Source organism: Schistosoma haematobium, chromosome 5, assembly GCF_000699445.3.
Source record: "Schistosoma haematobium chromosome 5, whole genome shotgun sequence".
Taxonomy (NCBI): Eukaryota; Metazoa; Platyhelminthes; class Trematoda; order Strigeidida; family Schistosomatidae; genus Schistosoma; species Schistosoma haematobium.
In genome coordinates this window covers 20,057,344-20,080,625 of record NC_067200.1, presented here as the reverse complement: position 1 = coordinate 20,080,625, position 23,282 = coordinate 20,057,344, and the positions used below count along the sequence as shown (strand labels likewise).

The following is a 23,282-nucleotide window of genomic DNA, read 5'->3' as shown; positions in this document are numbered from 1 at the left end:
GGTATCAGTGAAGATTTATTAAACCCCAAAAACACGACGACAACCATGACAACGACGACCCTAGTAGAAAAACACAGTCATTTATATATTGATTCGTAGACCCATTTTGATTATTAATCAGGATGAAATCACATATATGAAAAATACTTAGAATTATTTCACTGGTTCCATTCATGAGTCAATTGAAGCTAGATCACCATGGAAAATCTGGAAACACTGGACGGTCGTCTCGCCCTATTATGGAGCTCGTCAACAATGCGTAACCATGATCCCGCCTCGCGAGATTCGAACCCAAGATTTACCAGTCTCGCGAATGAACGCTTAACCTCTACATCACTGAGCTAGTCGGCATCCAACGGTGTTAATGTCTAACTTCAATCAATCCACGAAGTTATGTTATATCCGAACGAATAATAGATAAAATTTTTTGATTGAGATCATGAACCGATTGATGTTAGACCACCATTGAAAACCTGGAAGCACTGGACGGCTGTTTCGTCCTATTGTGGGACTCCTCAGCAGTGCGCATCCACGATCATGACTCGCGAGATTCGAACCCAGAATTTATCAGTCTCGCGCGCGGACGCTTAACCTTCTGGACCAATGAGCAGGCACCCAATGGTATTAATGTCTAACCTAAATGGTAATTTCCATGTATTATTTATAGAATATTACTGAATACATTCAATTCAGGAATATTATTGAATAACTAGATCATATATATTCCTTTTATCATAAGCTTTCATTCGACTAATTAACTACTATTATACGAGTTATCATACCTAAGTTATTCTCAATCTATTAGTTACAGTCTCTTATATTCACAGCCATTTTTGGTTTGGTGTTTCATGATTGTTATTCTTCATTCATGGTGTGATATGATTTCATCCGCTTGTATATAAACTGAGTATGTCTAAAATACACGATTCTGTTGGGTATGTTAGATCCCTAGAATGTTTTATTTTTCTAATTCTATTTTGAAATTTTGAATTTCTTTTTTTTCGCGCCAAAAGCGCTCATTTTCACCTTCATGTCGTATTTCCCACATGAGAGGAACTTAAATGCTATTGGTTCGTTATCTTTTTTAGTATGCTATTTTGTACCGTTTATCAAGGACATTTTTATGTTGTATATATATGGATATGCTTGATTTATGTTTATTGTTGCTGTTCGTGCCTCTGGCTGCTTGTGGAATATACTTCCCTCTTCTGAACTTGAACTTCTCTCTAGTTAGCGAGTATGGAATGTGTCGGAATAGCTAGCTTATTGGTTATTATTTCACAGAGTATTCGTTCCGTTCTCAGATTAGATGAACTCTCAATCTATCCAAACATAGCAGATTCATACAAAAGAGGTTAATTTATGTGTTCTGAACTGAACGAATTTGTCTAAGTAAAAAGTTACTATACAAAAGACCGATAAGGGATCAGAGTTGACTAAAGGCTATGAGTGCTGTTTAACGCATCAATGGTTTATCACATGAACAAGGTTATACAAATCGATATTCTGACTAGCGATTTTATTACATAATAATTGATGGGTTATAAGATGTAACACCGTCTTGATTCTCAAAGGTAATCATACTAAACTTAACTCATGATATGTAATACAACTATGAATTCAACAACAATTTCTATAACTTCTGATAACTAACAAAATACTGATCCTTTCACATTGAGAAGGTTTTTGTTGATATTATAGTAGTTTTATTAGTGTAATTCATCAGTCAATTGAAGTTAGATCATCATTGAATGATAGGTCCTGGGTTCGAATCTCACGAAGCGGGATAATGGATGCTCACTGGTGAGGAGTCCTATAGTAGGACGAAACGGCCGTCCAATGCTTTCAGGCTTTCCATGGTTGTCTAGCTTCAACAAATAAATTACTATAATATCCACAAGATATCTATGTGATTATAATCATCATATGCTTATTAGTGACGGTTTTCAAGAGGTATTTCCTGGAGTTCTAGTAAGAAGCCGTGACCAGTGGATTTCAACCAGGTTTGTTGTGAGATAGTAACTCACTGATGACAATGGTGAATGTGGCACTCAATTTCGTGGATTAATTGAAGTTAGACGTTAACACCATTGGATGCCAACCGATTCAGTGGTCTACAGGTGAAGCGTTCTCACGCGCGCAACACTGATAGATCCTGGGTTCGGATATTGCGAGGTGGGATCGTGGATATGCACTGCTGATGAGTCCCATACTAAGACGAAACGGCCATCCAGTGCTTTTAAGTTTTCCATGGTGGTCTAACTTCAATCGACTCATGAATTCAACTATTAGTACAAATAAATATAGCGTGATTACTTAAATGAACAACTGAAATTGATATAAAAGTGATTTTTCAATAGTATGGAACAAACTATTTGTCTTCTGTGTTTTTTGGTTGAGATCATGAATCAATTGATGTTAGACCACCGTTTGAAACCTGGAAGCACTGGACGGCCGTTTCGTCCTAGTATGGGACTCCTCAGCAGTGTTTTTTTGTTTTTCTTATAAAGTGAAAGATGTTAATTAATTAAGCGAGACGTGAGCATCAGGTATTGAAATTGGTTCCATGATCTTGAAATCCCTTTCTGTTCTCGTTCTTTTCTCTTTAATCTTTTCAACCTTCTGCCTCTGAGGCATTCCACCCATTAGTGACATACACTACTTATATCTGTCGATTTCAGCAACACACACTACAATACTACAATAGACAATTGATCTACATGTAAAACTCATTAGCTAACAGGAACTGATTATTTCCAACTTGAAGATCAACAAAACAAATAACGAACAAAATGCAAGTGATATGATATTTGTGGGATGAAATGGAATTCATTATCAGAGAGTTGTAAATGGTTTAAAATGGAAGTGAGTGATATAAATTAAGAATAAAATCTTATTATACTCCATAATTCAGTTGTAATTGTTCAATCTTCCAACTGTTAGTGTTAGGGGATTCGGCTGATTAGCCTCTTTCGGTATATCTCTGTCCAAAAAGGATTGCATCTATATTGTCATCAGTCACAAGCATTTTTCAAAAGAGCTGGGTGATGGCTAGCAGTGGAATCCAGAATGCCCTCTCCTTGCCATTTGAAACTCGTCACCTCAATATTACCTGACCACAGTAACTAATTAGATTACGCATTGGTGCATGAAGTAGAAGGGTAATAAGATTGATTTCTGAATTGACCATCAATAATAAGATGCAGGTGGATTTACAGTGAACGAGAACTTAGATGGAGACAACCAATTTGTTTCTTAACACCTAATTACACAGTTGTTCCATAAAATGTGAATTAAATACATCCTTTGCAAATCCTTCATCAATTGTCTCAAACGTCATCGTTCCTTTATCGCTATCACAAATACTCTCTATTTTCGTTCTCTTTGATTCGATCTTCCAAATTTTATGTTGCCAGACATTCCACTTCTCATTAGTGTTACATACTACTTATGTCGACAGATATAAATGAAATACATTACACATACAGGTGACGAATCTTTAATGGGACGAAACGCGTGCTTTGAATTCCACTGTTGATTGCTATCCAAAAAAATTAATAAACTTTAGCTTCAATCGATCCATGATCTTGCGCAACGATTGATTCATTATCTGAGGTAGATACTTGTCTCCAGCCGACACAAATTAGACTCTACTGATCACGACTTCGATATAACATACAGTGACTTACAACGTTGGATTGAAAATTTTTGATGCTAAAAACCTTAGCAAAGAATGACAAGAGTGTTATCCACTTCTTAATAATTATTCTGAATGCTTAAAAGATATTCAATATTATGTTCACTATCTATGTAGGTGCTCAATGATTATCGTTGTGGAAACCTTCTCTTCTTCCAGGCATCAATCAATAAGTCTCAAGTTCCCTTAGATGTATGCGGGAAATTGTAAATCCTCAATTGCCTGCACCGAAGAAATATACTTCCCTTTGAAGTATTTAAATAAGAAAATGGATTAGGTGTAGTCTAGAATGCCTGTAAGTATGACTATAGAACAAGACTAAAGGACAACTGTCCAAAGCCAATTATATGGAGCTTTCTGGAGTGTAGTTCCCGATGTGTTATTTCCGGGCTTATAGGCACTTATAATGGGTGAACGACACCTTCCTTTCGTTGTAAGCATATAGTATTACTCTAGATGGTAGTTTGATGGAAGTACTGTATTACAGACATGTTGTTGTTCACCTGACGGCATTGATAGATACAAACGAATCAGAATTAGTATGTTATCATCATTTTGCATTACATATCAAACATTCATATAAATCTCATTAACCGAAATTTGTCAGACTTTTTAAAATTTTAATCATCATTATTATTATTCACGCGATCATTGATCAGAATGACTATATGTGTGACGTGAATGTGTATATGAATGGTCCACCAGCGTGCTTCATACCTGCGTGGTTGCGCCACAGGATTGAGCTGTACTATTCAGATTGTAGCATTAAAGCCTATACGGTGTCTGGTTCTCCTGTAAAACGGGATTAAGCTGTACTGCTCGGGTTAAGCCTGGGCGATATCTGGCTGTCCTGTTAAACGCGATTGATTTGGCTGCTTGGGCTGTCACGTGAAAGACTGCATGGTGTCCGGTTCTCCTGAAAGCCAATGTAAAATAACCCTAGCCTACAAGGGTATATTATATAACCATGAATAAACTGGTTGATCCTGCCAGTATTATTCCTATGCTTTCGATGCTCCTCCACAAGGAGTAACAGGAGTAGGTAAAAACACTATTATTCCATGCAACTTTAAAATTTTGTTTACAAACACCTGATTATAATTAATCTTTAAAGTTGAAAAAATGATAAATTCTATAAACATATTGTTGTTGATTTGCTCTAACTGATTAAGAGAACCATACCTAGGACCAGGCACATACATGCATCGGTACAAGTTGCCACACCTCATTAGCACAACAAGATGAACACCAAATTCATAGAGGTAGTTACTTCAATGGTGTAATATATAAAAGAAAGATTGCATATAAGGATATAGTACAGGAAGAAAGAATTAGTTCACAGAAAGCAAGATATGGAGCGATTTTAATGTCATAGTTTAAAGTAAGACAGAGAGTATATACATCGACGCCATTGTGATCGGTTCTGAGCCATGTCATCCAGTCTCCAACCATTGGTTACGATAGTCACGTGGACCCCAACAAAGTAGTTTGCATCTATCAACATTGCTAAGACCAAGTTGAATGCACCAGTTCAATGGAATATAGACCGTAAGTTGCGTTTTATTTGGGATTAGTCAATTGAATTTATCTGCATCTTGATGATCACGTTAAGATTTGAATCTAAAACCTTTCATTTCAAATACCAACTTATTCAGATAGCCCCTAGATCGTCTAATATGTATGAATTTTATTGTAGCACAGAGCATTTTTGGTGCCTTAAAAAAACGAGTCTTTATTTACTTACCATTTAGAGGTGACTCAAATAGTCTCCAGCTGAAACGAAGACTTAATGTAGAATTAAAACTTAACTGTTCAGTTTATTATAAATGTCTAAACAATTTAGTTAAAAGTAACCAAACTTCAATTCCGCCTATTGCCCCCCTGGGGCTACTACCAGTCCCAAGCCCGGATAAATGAGAAGAGTTGGGCATGGGGTTATCGACTCTATCCCGTAGAAAACGAACTCGCTAAGAAAAAAACGCTAACCAGAAAACCAAACCTCAACAAGAGCTTACATTATGTAATAGAGTACTAATCTATATAATAAAAAAAATAAAGATAACTACCTACTAAGTGGAGGAGAAGGGAATAATTAGTACTCATAATTTTTAAGACCATGGGAGAATAAAGGACTGAACATGAATTTCCTGAACAGAGTTCGCATTTGATATAGTAAATCATTATAACCTCAACTATACACAAACTCCTCATCCAAACCTCTTTGAGACTTTTCTTTTTAATTTGTGGAGGATTTTGAACGAAGATTCACGAGATGGGGTGTGGCCGAATTGACCATTTGTTAAAAAAGTATGCTATTGATTTATTTGTATTGCCCTTTAAATCATCATGCAGGGTCTCGTTTAGTAAATCAATTTGTGAAAATCCATCTCCAATAATATATTTAGCTTGAAAATATCATTAGACCTGATGGCCAAGTGTCTAACAAAATCTCAGCACAGTTCCAGAAAACTCGGTTGGTGTTTGCCAACTTACATCACTAGTGATGCGACAAAATGCCAGTATACCGAACAAAGGATGAACCAACTGTTCGGTCAAAAATTCATTCGAATCATTGCTCGTGTATTGGATCCACCAATCGGACAATAATGATGTTAGATGCAAGGGACTCAACAAAGACGACACCTAGTGCCTCGACGTAGAATGCTGTCTTATGTAGAATTAAAGCTAGTGGATAACCAAACCAACATGTAACACCAGTCTGTAAACCAACTAATAATTGGACTGAGCTATGTAAATTTGCGTAAACTACCTTGGTGGAGTCCGCATGAATATCATGATCAATAGTTAGTGCGATATGACTCAATATTGTAAGCAATGAATCAGGTAGTTACTTTTTGTCTTCGCTTAGATCAGGAATTAGGAACCTTCCAATATTTTCTTCGATACCTAATCATTCCTACTAACATTGGTATTTGTCTCCATAAGTTCGTTTCGCAGTGCTAATATGATTTGCCAACCTAGGCAGATCAACAAATGTCCCAGATTGTGTTCCATACAATCTGTTCATCATAAATAGATATGAAACATAATCATTACATCGTCTCACTTTCAAACACAATGTAAGACTGACTTCAAACTTATTCCTTTACTAATTCCTTTGACTTGATCGACCAAATGATATCACGAGTATAGATACATGAACAATCGAAAGTGAAATGCTTACAGGCAGAAAGTTAAGAAGATAAAAAAGAGGATGATTAATGTGGAAATGAAGGAAAAGTGAAGTCTGAGACGATTGATTCAGATATTACAAATGAACTATTTACTATATGGTTCTCAGATTTTACTAAGAGATCCTGTAATTGTGTATTCAAATACATTTGATTATCCGCGCCTGTAATCTCGTTCACTATGATATGTATCATCAATCGTAAGTGAAATGTTTGGTTGCAGAAGGTTATGAAGATCAAAGAAAAGAGAATGATTAATGTAAAAATGAAGGAGCAACAAAGTTTGGGACAATTAATGAATATTTTACAAATGAAGTATTTACTGTACAGTTTTCAAATCTCGCCAAGTTGTTCTGTAATTTTGTATTCAAAATACATTCAATTGTTTGAGATCATGAACCGATTGATGTTAGACCACCGTTGGAAACATGGAAGCACTGTACGGCCTTTTCATCGTATTTCGGGACTTCTCAGCAGTATGCACCTACGATCCCGCTCGCGGATTCGAACCCGTGGCCTTCAGTCTCGCACGCGAACTCTTAACCAACGGTGGTCTAACATCAACCAGTTCATCATCTCAATCAAGAACTTAATAATCTCTACAACTCCTTTACTGAACATTCAATTGTCCCCATTTGTGTTCTTATTCATTACACAATCTTTGAAATGATCAAATATTGAAAAGACAACACCTTATTGATATATATATATATGTTCACAATGTTTACTACCAAAGAAACTGGATCATCTTAGCAATAATTAAATCGAATAATTACAACAGCACTATACATACATACATACACGTCCATATATCAATTTAGTTAATCTATGCTTCTTTTTTAATAAATCGAAGAAAAATAAATGAATAAATGAACAGAACAAAGAAAGAGAAAAAAAGTAGGGAGGGGGGGAAAAACAAAACAAAAAAAGAGAAAAGAAAAACAGTCACAGTAACTATGTCTATATATATTATAGTGATTATTATTTTATAATAATCATATTATCAGAAACCTTTACTCAAATCACAAATAACACATGCACATACAATGAAGGCAATAGGTGATTTTGTTTTTCTTTTTTTTAGAAAAAAAACAATATATATATATATATATATATATATATATGATTACTATGATCAAAAGGCTAATTTAGCGGGGGGGACAAACAAACAAACAAACATTGTAAGCATAGCAATTCATAATGTATTATTTCTATTAACCGGTAATGAATTACAATTATATATGGTAAATTTTATGTAAATTAAATTTTAAAGGTAGGAGATGGGTACATGGGTAACACACACACACACATACATACATACATACACACACATACGCACAAGCATTTGCATTATACAAAGTTTCGAAATGAAAAGAAAAACCCAAGAAAACCAATATTGTTTATCCTTTTCCCAACCCTCTTCTCTCTCTTTCTCTCTCTTTGTATTCACTTTCCATACATTCTCATTATAATTAATGAACGATAAATACACAGTTGATTTTGAGCTCAAATGTTTGTAATATAAACTAGTATGAATATATACATCTTAACTATCACTACCTATTCGTTGAAATTCAATTCAATTAGGAGATCTATTCAACGGATCGATAAGTTGTGCCTTAATCAATACAAAATTCACTGTTCTTATAATATTGAACAAGTTTTTCTAATGTGAAATGAAAACATCTCTTCCTTCATCACAACAATTCAATTAATCTGTACAGAAAAAAAAGAGAATACAGATAGATTTGCAGAATTTTAAGGAAGAAAAACTTACAGAAGAATAGAATGATGCACGGAGAACGCCAGAATAAGAACAGGAACAATTACTTCATATATATATATATATATATATATATAATTGCGAATGGTGTATCTATCTACACATACATATACAATAGTAGGATATACTCAACTACATACTTACACATACATACCACTTTTTTCTTCATATTGAGAAATACATTGGAATTACAAATTTTGTAATTTAAAATTTATTTACCAATACATTGTCCCCCGCCCCCCCCCCGAAAAAAAATTATACAACATGAAATCACTGAATATATGTTATATAAAAGACATTGAGGGATAGGAGGGGGTGGAAACGATGGGATAGGGATACATAAAAATATATAAAATAAAAGCCTAAAATCATCAAATATTATAAATAAATAAATAAATTTTATTTGTTTTCTTTTTCTTCTCTCTCTCTCTCTCATTGTCCAATGAAAGAAAATTTTCCCATGTTATCATCATCATCAGTAGTATGTTGTATGGTATGGGTATTGTGATTAGATTCCTCTTTTTGCAGAATATAATAATACATATCACTAAATAAATGTGTGTTGTTTTATATACTCTGACCCCCCCCCCTCTATTTATTCATATCTTTGTATTGTGACATTTTTTCTCCGCTTTAGAATAATGTGCACACACACACACAGGCACATTGTCATTATCATATATCTACAAGTTCAGATAGTAACTATTCATGATAAACAGGAAAAAAGAACCACGAACAAATAAATAAATAAATACAAGGCATATAGAATAATATTGACTATTATTTGATGTTTCACAATCTTTTTCATCTCTTGAGCATATAGAAAAATATTTATTTATTTATATTATTACAAATAAGAGATAAGGAGGAGAGTGGCAAACAAATATATATATCTATACGGTATATCATGATGAGAAGAAACAATAAAAAAGAGAAATGAAAACACAGGGAGGAGGAGAACAGAAACAATGAAAGCCAATCAATCAACCACAGAATGAATGATATACATTACTATATACGAGTAAATTAAGTCATTATACAGACGAAGTTTCTACTTTCTGTGTGTGTGTGTGTGTGTGTATGTAGGGGGGGTGTGGGAGAGAGACAGAGTGGGGAGATGGACGCATTAGGTAGACGGGTACCAGTAGTATGTAATCGAGGATATAATAATAAGTAAATAAATAAATAAATAAATGTTTACATAATATCTTTTGGCGCTGTAATATAAAAAATGACCAAATAAATAATTATTATGTATAGAATAAAATGAGAAAAGGTATTGCATAAAAGCAGAATTGACAAAATAACACTGGTGTACTATTAGTCACCATGATTTATAATCATGTTGAACAATAATACATAGATAGATAGATGAAATGTGATGATGAACACATATACATACAATGAAAAACAACCGGTAAAAAATCTATCATAAAATAAGCATTCACAGTATTTATAGAATGTGAATTATATGTATACCTTCAATGAATGAATGAATGAATGTATCAATCAATTGTAGCAACCGGGTAATATGACGCTTACATGGATATAAGTAGGAGTAGTACATGTGTATATATTTGCAAAAATACCAGATATAATTGTGTACAATAAAGAATGAATAGAAATTTTTAATGAGAAAGGCTTCGAAATACATATACAAACATGTAGAAGAAAGTAAATAAACAGAGAGAGGTTAAGAGACTACACATAAGATAGCACAATTCTTACAATTCCTGTTCAGCACCATCGCCGACGTAATGATGTTGTTTCTGTCCACAAACATACATACATACATATATGCATTAAAGGATGCTATACATAGTCCAAGTGAGAATAAACGGGAGATAATGGAAATATACATTTTACACCTGATATTTTTCACTGCACACACAATCGTAAACAGATAAGACACTGTAAACTATAGGAATCCAATGACGTTCCTAGAACCACAATGACAAAATTGTAATAATAGCGGTATCAGTTAAGTCGATGTCGATTTATTTGAGAGTTTGAAAAAAAAGAGCAACTGCGAAAAAAAACTGCACCAACTCTCCCCCCAGCCAACTTTTCTGCAAAGGTTCACGGTAGTTGGGTGATGAGCACATTCACCGATAGAACAAAAGCATATATTGTTCAATTGTAAAAATAGGCATATTCAATTATATGTCAGAGTATTGAAAGAAAAGAAAAATGATGAAACAAGAAAGTAAACAAATAAGAATAACGATAATTCAAAAGAAACTATGAAATAAACACCAAAGTAAAAGAAAACATGAAGCCGCACAGACATTGATAAACACACACACATACACAGTGTAAAATGCAATCATGATCGGTTCATATAACAAACAATAAATAGTAAATAGGCAAAATAAAGTCACCAAATCGTTAGAATTGAATGCATAAAATAACTAGATAATTGTTGATCTTAAGAATATGGTTTTCTCTGAAAATATAAGAACAATTATAAAAAAACAATTTTGTATACTCAAACAACTGACAAAGAGAAAAAAATCCCTGTGAAAAAGCAAATAAGCAACATATATGTATATTATAAACATATACACACATTTGTGTACATCATCACACGAAGAAAGGAAGGGGGCACTCGAAGCACTCTCTCTCACACATATATATAAACGAACAAACAAACACTTCTAGTTGTGTAACGAGAAAGCAGATGCTGTCGACGACATCGGTACAGTATTATTATTGATCGTATGACTATGAAACGATGATATGGTAGAGGAAGAAGAAGACGATGACGAACAAGAAGAGGAGGAAATAAATTGAGATGAAGACGGTGATGAGGAACAATGATGATGATGATGATGATGATTCAATATTGCGCATTGATTTATACAATTACGATTATTTGTCGATAATAATTCATGATTTGTACAAGTTGGTAGAATTTGTAAACTAGTCGATGAGTCTAAATCATCAACAGACAATGGAGTGAAACTAAAACTATGCAAATGATTAGTTGGCAACGTGGAATAACTACTGCTATTATTATCAGTAATGGTAGTAGTTAATCCATTTGTTTGATGACAATAGCTCAATGGTGCTATATTATTGTTTTGTTCGCAACTGACAATACCTCCTACAGAGACACCACTTACTACTCCACTGACTCCGCCACAACTGTTAGGTGTATGAAGAAAGTTAAATGTTGATGAAGTAGAACTACCAACAGGAGTTATTGGAAATGGTGAACCACATACAGAACCATTAACTAGGCTTCGATAAAAACGTTGAGCAACTTGACTTGATGGACCTTGAAGAAAAAAAGCATTAAAAAACACAAGTGTAACTAAATTGTTAAACTACAGAACTATATAAATATGAAGCATAGATAGTAGAAAAAAAGTGGACATGTGCCCATCATCAATCTGGTAGTATGATTCTGTAATCCAGGAGAAGAGACAACTACTTGAGATTGGTTGCACATAGCCTTTTCGAGGTAGTTCTTAATTTATTGACTCGATATACATACCTATGAGGCCTTCCTACCAGCAACGAAGTGAACAATGTGAGATATATTATTTTTACAACCTACTTTTTCTAGACCTCCGTTCCTTACGTTATGGGATGGCAGTATCAGGTGAGGGACAATCATACGCTTAATATACTCAACAATACGATGTCATCCCTTAAACCTTGAATTTGAATCTTTTAGTCTAATTGTCATTCAACCTGGATTCCTCGAACAAGTATCTCAGATAATATAGCCTGATTACATCATCATAACACACTACCTCAACTATACAACATAAAAGTAATAGCTAATAATTACACAGAGTTAGATAGTGGCTATCAGTGCAATCCGGGACGCACCTTTTACCCTGCATCGACAACGGAGAGATTGAAACACTTACAACTGAATTATAGTACATCGTTGTTGCAAATGCCAGTGACTTGTCTAACTAAACTCAAAAAGTCAATAAACAACACAGTGGTCATTTGAATCGAAAGATACTAAGTTCGAGTTCCGATTTGAATATCAACACTATTAAGTTGCAGTAACATCTAGATATTTTAGTCTTAAAAATAAAACAAAACACAATTCGTTGATTCCATTACTAAACACTATCGAATTCAGGTAGGTTATAAGTGTAAATGGTAAATATCGAATCGATCCATTCAGAATGTAGACATAACAATCATGGGAAAATTGAAGTCCGTCCAACTCTACTACTACTTCATTAATGAATAATATTTTATCATGAAAAGAGATAGAAATCTTAGTGATTAGTTTATAATAACAATTATCATGTAATATATATATCTCTCTCTCCATATCTATAATCTTAAGGCATGACTCAAAATTACATTCCATATGACTTATACAATTTACATTGCATATTTAGTTTATTCATCTTACGCATAGTTTTATGAGTTTCTATGTGTTATATATGGATGTATTTTTGTCTGCTGTTTCCATTCCATCTACCTACCTACCTGCCTACCTTCAGAACACATACTGATTTTTTTGCTTTCTTTCTTTCTACATTACATTCATATATCAATCATATAGCAGTAAATAAATGGATTCTTATAAGATTTTCTACTCACATGTTTATACATGTAATGTTATAATATGTGTATATATAATTATGATAAATTCAATAATATTATATCACCACCCCTACTAGAGGTGAACCCTCTCTCTCTCTCTCTGTCATGAAATGTTTATCGATTAATGGTGTGATTACTAATGAAAAAAAGATGTAGACTAACTCATTGTTGTCATAGTAACTTATTATTTGAATGTTATTTTTTTTAGGAAAAAAACAAACTTAGGTGCCTTTGTGTTCCTGTGTCTATGTGAACTCTCCCTCCAATCACAACCACCCACACACATACATACACAAACTTATATACACAAATATATATGTGTGCACCAATCAATCATACTAATCTAGTTGTTTCTTTTTTTTCTCTCATCTGTTAAATTTTTTTCTGTTGTTGAAAACTTCGTATGATACTTTAATGCTGTTAATAATTAAAGTAATTTACCAATTACGAATGAACTAATGTGATTTTTTTTTCAGAGAAAAACAAAACCCAATAACAATAGTCTCCAAACAATGAAGACACCAAGAGAAGAGATTAGAATGCAGAGAGAGAGAGAGAGAGAGAGAGAGAGAGAGAGAGAGAGAGAGAGAGAGAGAGAGAAAAGAAGAAGAAGAAGAAGAAGAAGATTATGATATTCAGCAAAGATTAAATTGGAATGAAAACAAATTTGTATAGAGTAAAACAAAACATGACCTTGGGAAATATACGAAAGCTAGAAAGCTGATTATGATAACCAATCAGAGAACAGTAATTGTTATACAGAAACATAAATGAGATGAAATCATCACAGGATTGTCATTACAGAGAAGCCCTGACCAGTGGAGCTAATCCGTGTCAGGTAGAGACAGGTATCGATCTCAGTACAATGGAAGATGGTCGCGTAATTACGTGGATTGATTGAAATAAGACATTAACACCAATGGATGCCGGTTCAGTGGTCAAGAAGTTAAGCGTTTGCGTGCGAGACCGAAGGTCCTGGGTTAGAAATAATTTTAAAACTGAAAATTGAAGGAGAAAGACTAAGTGTCGTGAACACGTCTTTATCAACATCTCCAACCATTTGTTACAATAAACACGTGGATTGTCCAACCCTTCCCAACTACATAAACTATACAGTTATATAATACACCCTTGTAGGCTGGGGTAATTTTACATTGGTTTTCAGGAGAACCGGGCACTATCCAGACTTTCACGTGACAACCAGAACAGAGCAAGGGGGCACCAGATAATACATACGAGTCATATAAATCTCATTTGATTTGTGTGAGGGCTGTGATACTGCCCGGGTGCCCAGACTTAAGCAGATGGATTTCTTGGGGGGCCACACCCAGAGCCTTCGACCTAAAGGTCTGATACACAAGGCAGTGGAGCAACGTCAGGGGACGCAGTCCCATGGTAGCCGGTGACCAACGATTGGTTCATGCGCCATTTGTTCTTTCAGGATACGGGAGTCCATATGAACCATTAGTTCGGAATCAGGGTTTTCCAACTCCTTTAGGTGGACTCTCCGTATCCACCAACCCGGTTAAAGCGCCGGACATTCGCTTTTCGTCCTATCAATTTCGTAAACGACACCCCCGCCACGAGAAGGCAGTGAGTAGGACTTCCCTGGTAGAGGCTATATACGCATGGCCATGTGAGAGCATTTCGAGAGGGAGAGTGGACTCTCCCCATCCAGACTTTCACGTGACAACCTAGACAATATAGTTTAACAGGAGAGCCAGACACTACACAGGCTTAAAATTTGTAGCCCGAATAGTACGGCTCAATCGTGATTCACAGGAGAACCAGACATCATATATGCTTTAATGCTACAATCTGAATAGTACAACTCAATCCTGTGGTGCAACCACACAGGTATCAAGCACTCTAGTGGACCATTCGCACCATTTATATACACATTCACATGACATGTTCTAGTTTATTTGTTACAAAAATTATAACCTAATGTTAATATTTATGATATACAATGAAAAAAATAATTATATAATATTCACTTACGACTAGCACGACTACCTGTACGTGATTGTTGCATTCCATATTGTTGAGCCATGTTAGCAAGCATATCAATCAACTCTTGACTAATCTGAAAATTGACAAAAAAAAGTTGTTGTTTTTAAAAAAAAAATTATATTCAATTACATCGGAATTTTCTTTTACTGGTTTAATACATTTCATTAAGTAATCAAATGAATAGAAATTCTTGAACATGAAGAATATTATTAAGTGATTATTTCGTTGTAAGATATTTGGACGTTAGACAATGAACAATCAAACGAACTTCAATGAGATGATGCAAAGATCAAAGCTGAATAATTATGGCAAATCTGGAAGTGTTATACATCCATTTCATTCTCCTTACAAATTCCTTCAACCTAGAACAGAACCTATGACATTCAATGTTTGATGCGAATGCCTAAACCCAAGTTCAATAGATCCGGAATATTATGAGACCATCTACCATTGTATTCCATGAGTACATTCCGCATATATAATAGGATTGAACTTCAATATTCTAGAGATTAAAGATTCGTTAACGAAACCAAAGATCCATAGTCTGATTCTCAATGAAGTGGTTGTGGATGTGCATTGTTGAAGAATCCTATACTATGACAAAATGAATATCCTATATCAATGAACTATTTTAATTAGCCCAATATGTTCAAGTGAATGATGTTTTACAGTAACACTTATACAAGTACTATCATTCGAAATCATTGATTTGCTTTCATAAAGTACAAAAAAAAAACAGTACTAGGTTAAACCGTAAAATTACTATGATCTGTTGATATAAAACAGATGACAGAATTTGAAGTAACCTAAATACAATCAACACATATGTTCGTCAATCAATATAACTAAGAATGTTTCTATGATAACCAACCACTTGAGTTCACATAATACTTAAGGCTTTCATTTATACTTTGTGTTTTTTGAGCAAAGAGACTAATGCCCGCGAGCAAGCGAACACAGAGACGAATTCAGAGTCAAATCGAATCAAGGTGCAGCTAGATAAGGCAAAGGCAATTATTAACAATTCAGTACATATATTTATATGGGAAAGAGAATGATTCATCAAGAGATATTGAAGCAATTTAACATTTAAGGTAGGTTGAAGGATATGTGCGTAGGCTGTCACATGTGATTAAGAAAACACGTTTATACAAACACGATAGTGATCATAAAATAATACAAATAAATAGAAACATTGTTACTATCCGAATAACGCTGTCAGTTAAATAAGTTAATTGAAGGATTTGACCATAAACAAAATTAATTGTAACAGAGTTGCTATGATTTAAGATACATGTCAGTGAATTTGTGGATCATCAGTTTTTTGTAATATTCAACTTGAATCCAGTATTGAGTATTTTCTGGCAATTCCCTGTTTTCAAAAATTTGTGGAGATTTTAAAAATTTCACAGATTGAAATCATGAGTCGATTGAAGCTAGATCACCATGGAAAACCTGAAAGCACTGGACGGCCGTCTCGTCCTAGTATGGGACTCCTCAGAAGTGCGCAACCACGATCCCGCACCCCGCGAGATTCGAACCAAAGGCCTAACAGTCTCGCGCCAAGCGCTTAGCCAATTAGACCACTGAGCCGGCATCGTGGATGCGCACTGCTGAGGAGTCCCATACTAAGACGAAACGGCCGTCCAGTGCTTCCAGATTTTCCATGGTAGTGCAGCTTCAATTGACTCATGATTTCAATCTGTGAAATTACCTGTTTATTTATTATCAAAGTGCCGCGTACAAATATAACACCATGATTTTCACCGAACATTTCAAGTTCTAACTTTCATTTAAGTTGTGTATATTTTTTTTCTTTTCATTCAAAAAGTTGGAATCTGTTACAGTGGTGTAGGGTGTTCATCGAAGACATACCTAGATAATTCTAGATAATTAGAATCAAATGTTTAGTGAAAATTACACACTATACGCAACATTCACTAACTTAATGAACGGGAAAAATGCTTGGGAATGCTAGATATTCCATTTTTATTGCACGTTGAAAATAGGATAGTTCATCTTACAATTAAATTTCACAGTTCATATTACAGCTTCATTTTTGTTAAACAACTTGCTTCCAAATGCCCTGAACGACCGAAAGTGGAGACAATCAACTCTTCCTCTCCAAATGTTCTCACATGGCCACGTGCATTCAACGACTGCTAGGGGAGTCCACTCACTGCCTTCTCGTGGCATTACTGTTGTTTACGAAATTGAGAGGACGAAAGCGAATGTCCGGCGCTTCAACAGGGTTGGTGGACACGGACTCTCCACCTAGTGGAGTTGGAAAAGCCTAATTCCAAACCAATGGTGCACATGGACATAAGGATAATAAGGGAACAAATGGCTTATAAACGTATAATTGGTGACCGGCTAACACGAGACTGCGTCTCCTGACGTTGCTCCACTGCCTTGTGGATTAGGCCTTTAGGTCGAAGGCTCCGGGTGTAGACCCCTAAGAAAACCACCTGTTTCGGTTTGGGCACCCGGACAGTGTCACAGCCCTCACACAAATCATTCGATTTGTGTGGCGCATATCTGTTTGGTGCCTTCTTGTATCTATGTTTATGTGTTTAAATAAATATGAATTCCGCAATAATGTGAATCTATAAATTTACCGGAAGTCCCATATTAAAACAAAATAGCTGTCCAATACTTCTTGATGGTTTTCGATAATAGTGTAACCAAAACCAGTCTATGATGAAAATTATGTAAGTCATGTATCAACAACAACAACAATAATAACAACAACACTAACCATTCCTAATACAATAAATAAATGTAACTTACTCCTGAAGCCGGTGAATTACGAAGTAGAGTAGCCAATTCATGCATTGATGATTCTTGAGGAGATGAATCTTTCCTGCTCAAACTGTATTCACCAATGTTGTTATTAATACTATTATTATCATCATCATTCATAGTACAATTAACATTAGGTGATAATTTAGGAATAATGTCTAATGTTGCATGATCATCAGTAAATGAATTGATTTCATTCCGTAATGAAACTGTTGATGTTGTTGTTCTTACCATTGGTCCTGATAAAGGTGTCAAAAGTTTTCTTGACGATGATGATGACATTAATTTAGGCGGTGGTGGAGTCAATGGTTGTTCATCACCAATCCCCATTCTTAATGATTTCCTAGTTATCGATTTATTTGAATAATTCCATTCACTATTACCATTTAATGAATTATTTTTATTAGATTGACCAATATGATTTTGATGTATATTCGTTATAAAATTACCAGTAATATGATTATTTTGATGATTATGATTATGATGATGTGAAAATAAATCCACTGAATCTTCATTTAATGCATTAACATCTATATGTGGAAGACTACAAGCTGATACACTTCGTCGTGAATTATTAACTGGAGTTGAACTGAATTGTAAACAAACAAACAAACAAACAAATAATAATAATAATAATAATAATAATAATAATAATATAAGCAAAGATGGATAGTGGCTAGCAGTGGGATCCAGGACGCGCGTTTCGTCCTGTTTGGGGACTCGTCAGCTGGATGTACCTGCATCTCAGAGTTGATGTTCACTCTGGGACTCGAACTCAGTACCGTTCGCTTCAAACGCCATCGCGTTATCCACTTAGCTACTGAGTCCTGATAGCCACTTGCTTGTGCAGTGGGGTGAAGTTTAATTCACTTGATATTGTTTTACTTGAATCCATCTTTGCTTATAATGCTTGTAAATTAAGGCAATATCGAGGCATACGCACAGTATGCACATATGCCAATAAGAGACTGATCAATTTCAGTCCTAAACCATCAATGGGAAGATTCAAGTAAAACAATATCAAGTGAATAATAATAACAGTTGCTAAGTATTGTTACCAAGGTTTAACTTGATAATTTTAAATAAACTAAGTATTGAATTGAATGTTATAAATAAAAATCATACATTTGTAAATAGTTCAATGAGTAGGAAAAAAAATTAGATGTTCTGATGTTTCGTCACTCAATGTAAGTCAATTCTTCAAAGAATAAATAACTAAATTGAAGAATATAATGTATTATATATATTGATTATTTATTGTTTGAAGAAGTGACTTATACTGAGTGACGAAACATTAGAAAATCTAATTTTTCTTCTACTCATTGTGATATTTACAAATGTATGATTTTTATTTATAATAATAGTTACTGTTTTGAGTAAAGGATATTGAAATTCACGAACCATTAATATGAATTTAAGTAAAATTAGGATTATAAGTTGAATATGTGAACAACTGATCTTAGTTGAGAAATTAATGACAGTCCTCGCCGATAACTCAACCGGGAACAGAATCCAATAACTTCAGATTTTACGGCAAATGTTTAACTACTGAAGTCCTTTTTATCTATTTATTTTATTTAAACACATAAGCATTGGTACAAGGAGGCACCAAATAAGTATGTGAAAGCCAGCATACTGCCTGGATGCCCAAACCGAAGCGGGTGGTTTTCTTATGGAGCCACGCCCGGAGTCCTCAACCTAAAGATCTAATCCACAAGACAGTGGAGAAACGTAAATATATGTAGCTCATTGGTAGCCGGTGACCAACAATTGGTTCATATAGCAGTTGTTTTCTTAGGTCCTGGAGACGATGCATATCACTGGTTTGGAGTCAGTATTTGTTAGGATATTCGGAAAAATATACTAATAATTATCATGTTAAGTCTAATAATGTCCTTGGACTCTAAATAGACATTCCCCCATTGGTCAGTATTTATTTCACTTGTTAAATATTGTGCAAATGTTGTTTTCTATTTTATGGTACGATGTGGTCTGGTTGATTGGTATATAAACATAGTATGTTTGAAATATAACGATTCATATCTCAGAGGCTGAGACTTGTGTTCTGGACTCAACTGGCTGGGCTAGACAGCGAAGCAGGGCCAATCGGGACTCTAGGTCGTTCGTGTGTGTTTTACGTGTCATTGATCCGGTCGATAAATACGCTGCCCATCTAATCTGCAGTCACACGCCACAACAGTATTTTCCAACTCTCCTAAGTAGATCCTCCGTATCAACTAAAGTCATTAAAAGTGTCCGAATAGTGTTCGAACCTCGTGAGGTGGGATTGTAGATGCACACCGCTGAAGAGTCTTACACAACAGGATGAAACAGCTATCCAATGCTTCCACCAGATTTTCCATGATGGTCTATCTTCAATTGACTCATAATCTCAACTATTGAAATTTAGATATCAACTCATAATATACAATAATGAATTTAAAGGTCATGAAGAGGGAAGTATAAACACGTATGTACATAAAAACAACCAAGCATACCTGAACTTTATATCATAGATACAACTAATTAAATTAACTAAATAGCTTGTTAAAAAAAATTTTTTTTTCAATTATATGTAGAAATCTGTACATAAATAGAAAGAAAAAAATATAACTAATTTCCTGTGTGGGTTGATGTAAGGAAATAGTTTGACCATTCGATGCAGAAAAAAAAAGAGAAAGAGGAGGGGGGAAATACCGAATCAATAGATTCATAATGATATCAGTAAAGTGTTCAATTACTTGGAGTGGAGGAACGGGGGGGAAGAGAAGAAAGACACAAATCACAATAGGGATAATTCAAAAATAGTTAGGATCTATGATAATTCATTTCAATTAAGAATTAGACTAACAATCTACCATCCCTAATGGAAGAGTAATAAGGGATACACATGAGTAAATATAATAATAATATTAATAGTAATGATAATAATATTATTATTAATACATTCTATCTTATTCCATTTACACAGAAAATGCATAAAAAGTATTAGAGGAAGAAAAAAGATCAAAGCATTTAGATAAATTCAAATGTGTATAATACTTTAGTGTAACAGTAGTAATAAAGCATAATGGTAGCTATTAGTGGTTAAACTATAACCTAGATATAATTAAAATTTATAATTATATCGATATTTCATAAATTAGGAAGGTTTGTTTTATTTAATTCGATTGTCATAATTGACTATATATATATATATATATATATATATATATACTTATACTCACTGACTCGTTAATCAAAGATTGTTTACAAAATTCAGAGGGTAAAAACTGAATATTCGACGATTAAATTGAGTTGCTACGTAAAAAGAACTCATCTAGGTAAATTGATAAAACCTAATACCTTAGAATTATTGCTCGCATCTGTTAGAACCACCGGGTAAGTAATAGTGAGATTAGACGACAGGGTATTAGGCAATGATGGTAAATCAGTTGATGAGGTTATGAATCTTCATCGACTGAGATGGTTGGGCCACGTGTTACGTATGCCTGAACACTGGTTACCACGACGCGCAATGTTGACTAGTGTAGGGGATGGTTGGTAGAAAGTTAGGAGCGACCAAACCAAAAACGTGGCATCAGTGCTAGAAGTCGCTGACTTCTAGTCTGAGCTATGTTAGTAGATGTAGACTAATTGGTTAAGGTGACATGGCTCAGAATCTATCACAATAGTGTAGGTGTGTACATTCTTTGTCTTCCCTTAAACTATGAGATTAAAATCGCTTCAAACAGACACCCAACTCTGATAAATCTATGAGATACTATTTAACATTATGAATTACATTTCATTATTGATCTCTTCTCTGGGTTTTACTGTGTGCATTGCTTCTACTTGTGTTAACGAGACTATAACCTTACCTATAATCTGGATCTTAGTTTTCAGTAGTGAGTATCATGGTCCAGTGTGCCCAGTTGTATTGTCCAGTTTAACCTAGTACTGTCGTACAATTGTATTGAGCCTAGATCTGTTTGTTGTTTTTGCCTTCAAAACAGCAACAAACTATTTGGTTTCATGAAATTAAATCCAGAATGTTTGTGGACAAATCAAAACTTGACAGTAGTTCATGAAGTCATTAAATGTTGATCTGTGTCATGTTAGTAATTGAAAACTGCCTCGTTAGAGGGTCTGCATCATCAGTGATATAGTTCAGAATTGTTCACAATGTCACAGATGTATCGGCGAGACTATAAGATAACAGGTTCCGAATTTTGGCGCGAAATTCACTCATCCATTTCATTTAATAGAGTTTTAACATTTAAGCTGATGTGATGAAAACATTAAATCAAAGTCCTAACCTTAACAATCAACTATAAATCATAATTCTAATTTCTTACACTGATTTATAACCCTCATTTGTTCCTAGTTATTAGATGAACACTCTCAAGATCACTTTAGCGTCGCTCAAAGGTCGTCCATAAATTATAGTCTCACCAATGTATCCACTTCTTATCTTTGTGTCATTCTTGAGTTCCAGTATTCCTTCATGTATACCTTCTCATTCTATCTTTTCAAACTATATTCCTAAAGGTTTAGTCTTTCTTTTTATCTTTACTGTTACAATATTTCGATCTTTGTTTTTTTTTGTTATTTTCATATCGTTGTACTAACTAGGTACAATAACTTGGGCTCAGACTCCATGTTGATAATAATGTCATAGAATTCGGAGCTCATTAATGAAATAAAACATTGAAGTATGGTATAACAAAATTCTATATCACATAGATATATTGTAGTATTCTGTTATGTTTCCTATAATTAATAAACAACAATGGTATTGTGTGTTAAAATGACCTTGAAGAAAAACAAACAAGAAAGTAAACAGAATAGAATAATATGCCCACTACCACTAATAATCATAATAATACCACTGGATATGGTTTATCAACAGACTACAGATAATTAACATTTCATTGTGCTAAAAATACAATTTGCAAGAAAAAAAGTGTATATACAAATACTGTGATAAACCGTAACAGAAATACTTTGATTATAGTTCATTCAATTGGTGCCCAATAATAATAATAATAATAATAATAATAATAATAATAATAATAATAATAATAATAATAATGAACCATGGGAAAATGTTTACAGAAAGTCCCAGAGAAACAACCTTTTGAAAGAAAAAAGTACCCATCTTCATTCATCTTATATTTAAAAATGAAGAGATTTCGAGTGGGATCGATAAAAGGATTAAAGAACTAAAAAAAAA

At 34.2% G+C, this 23,282-nt stretch overlaps 1 protein-coding gene across 1 annotated transcript in view; it reads right to left on the bottom strand.

Annotated features, from left to right (window-relative positions):
• Window positions 1-3,112: 3,112 nt before the first annotated feature.
• MS3_00009342 (uncharacterized protein) overlaps window positions 3,113-23,282 on the bottom strand; it is a 48,086-nt gene continuing 27,916 nt past the window's right edge. Inside the window, exons 8-10 of the mRNA XM_051217702.1 lie at window positions 18,056-18,656; window positions 15,254-15,338; window positions 3,113-11,951 (exon numbers count right to left, since the gene is read on the bottom strand). Of these exons, the coding sequence (XP_051065134.1) occupies window positions 11,329-11,951; window positions 15,254-15,338; window positions 18,056-18,656 (1,309 nt within the window). The 3' untranslated portion in view covers window positions 3,113-11,328. The remainder of the gene's footprint in view (window positions 11,952-15,253; window positions 15,339-18,055; window positions 18,657-23,282) is intronic.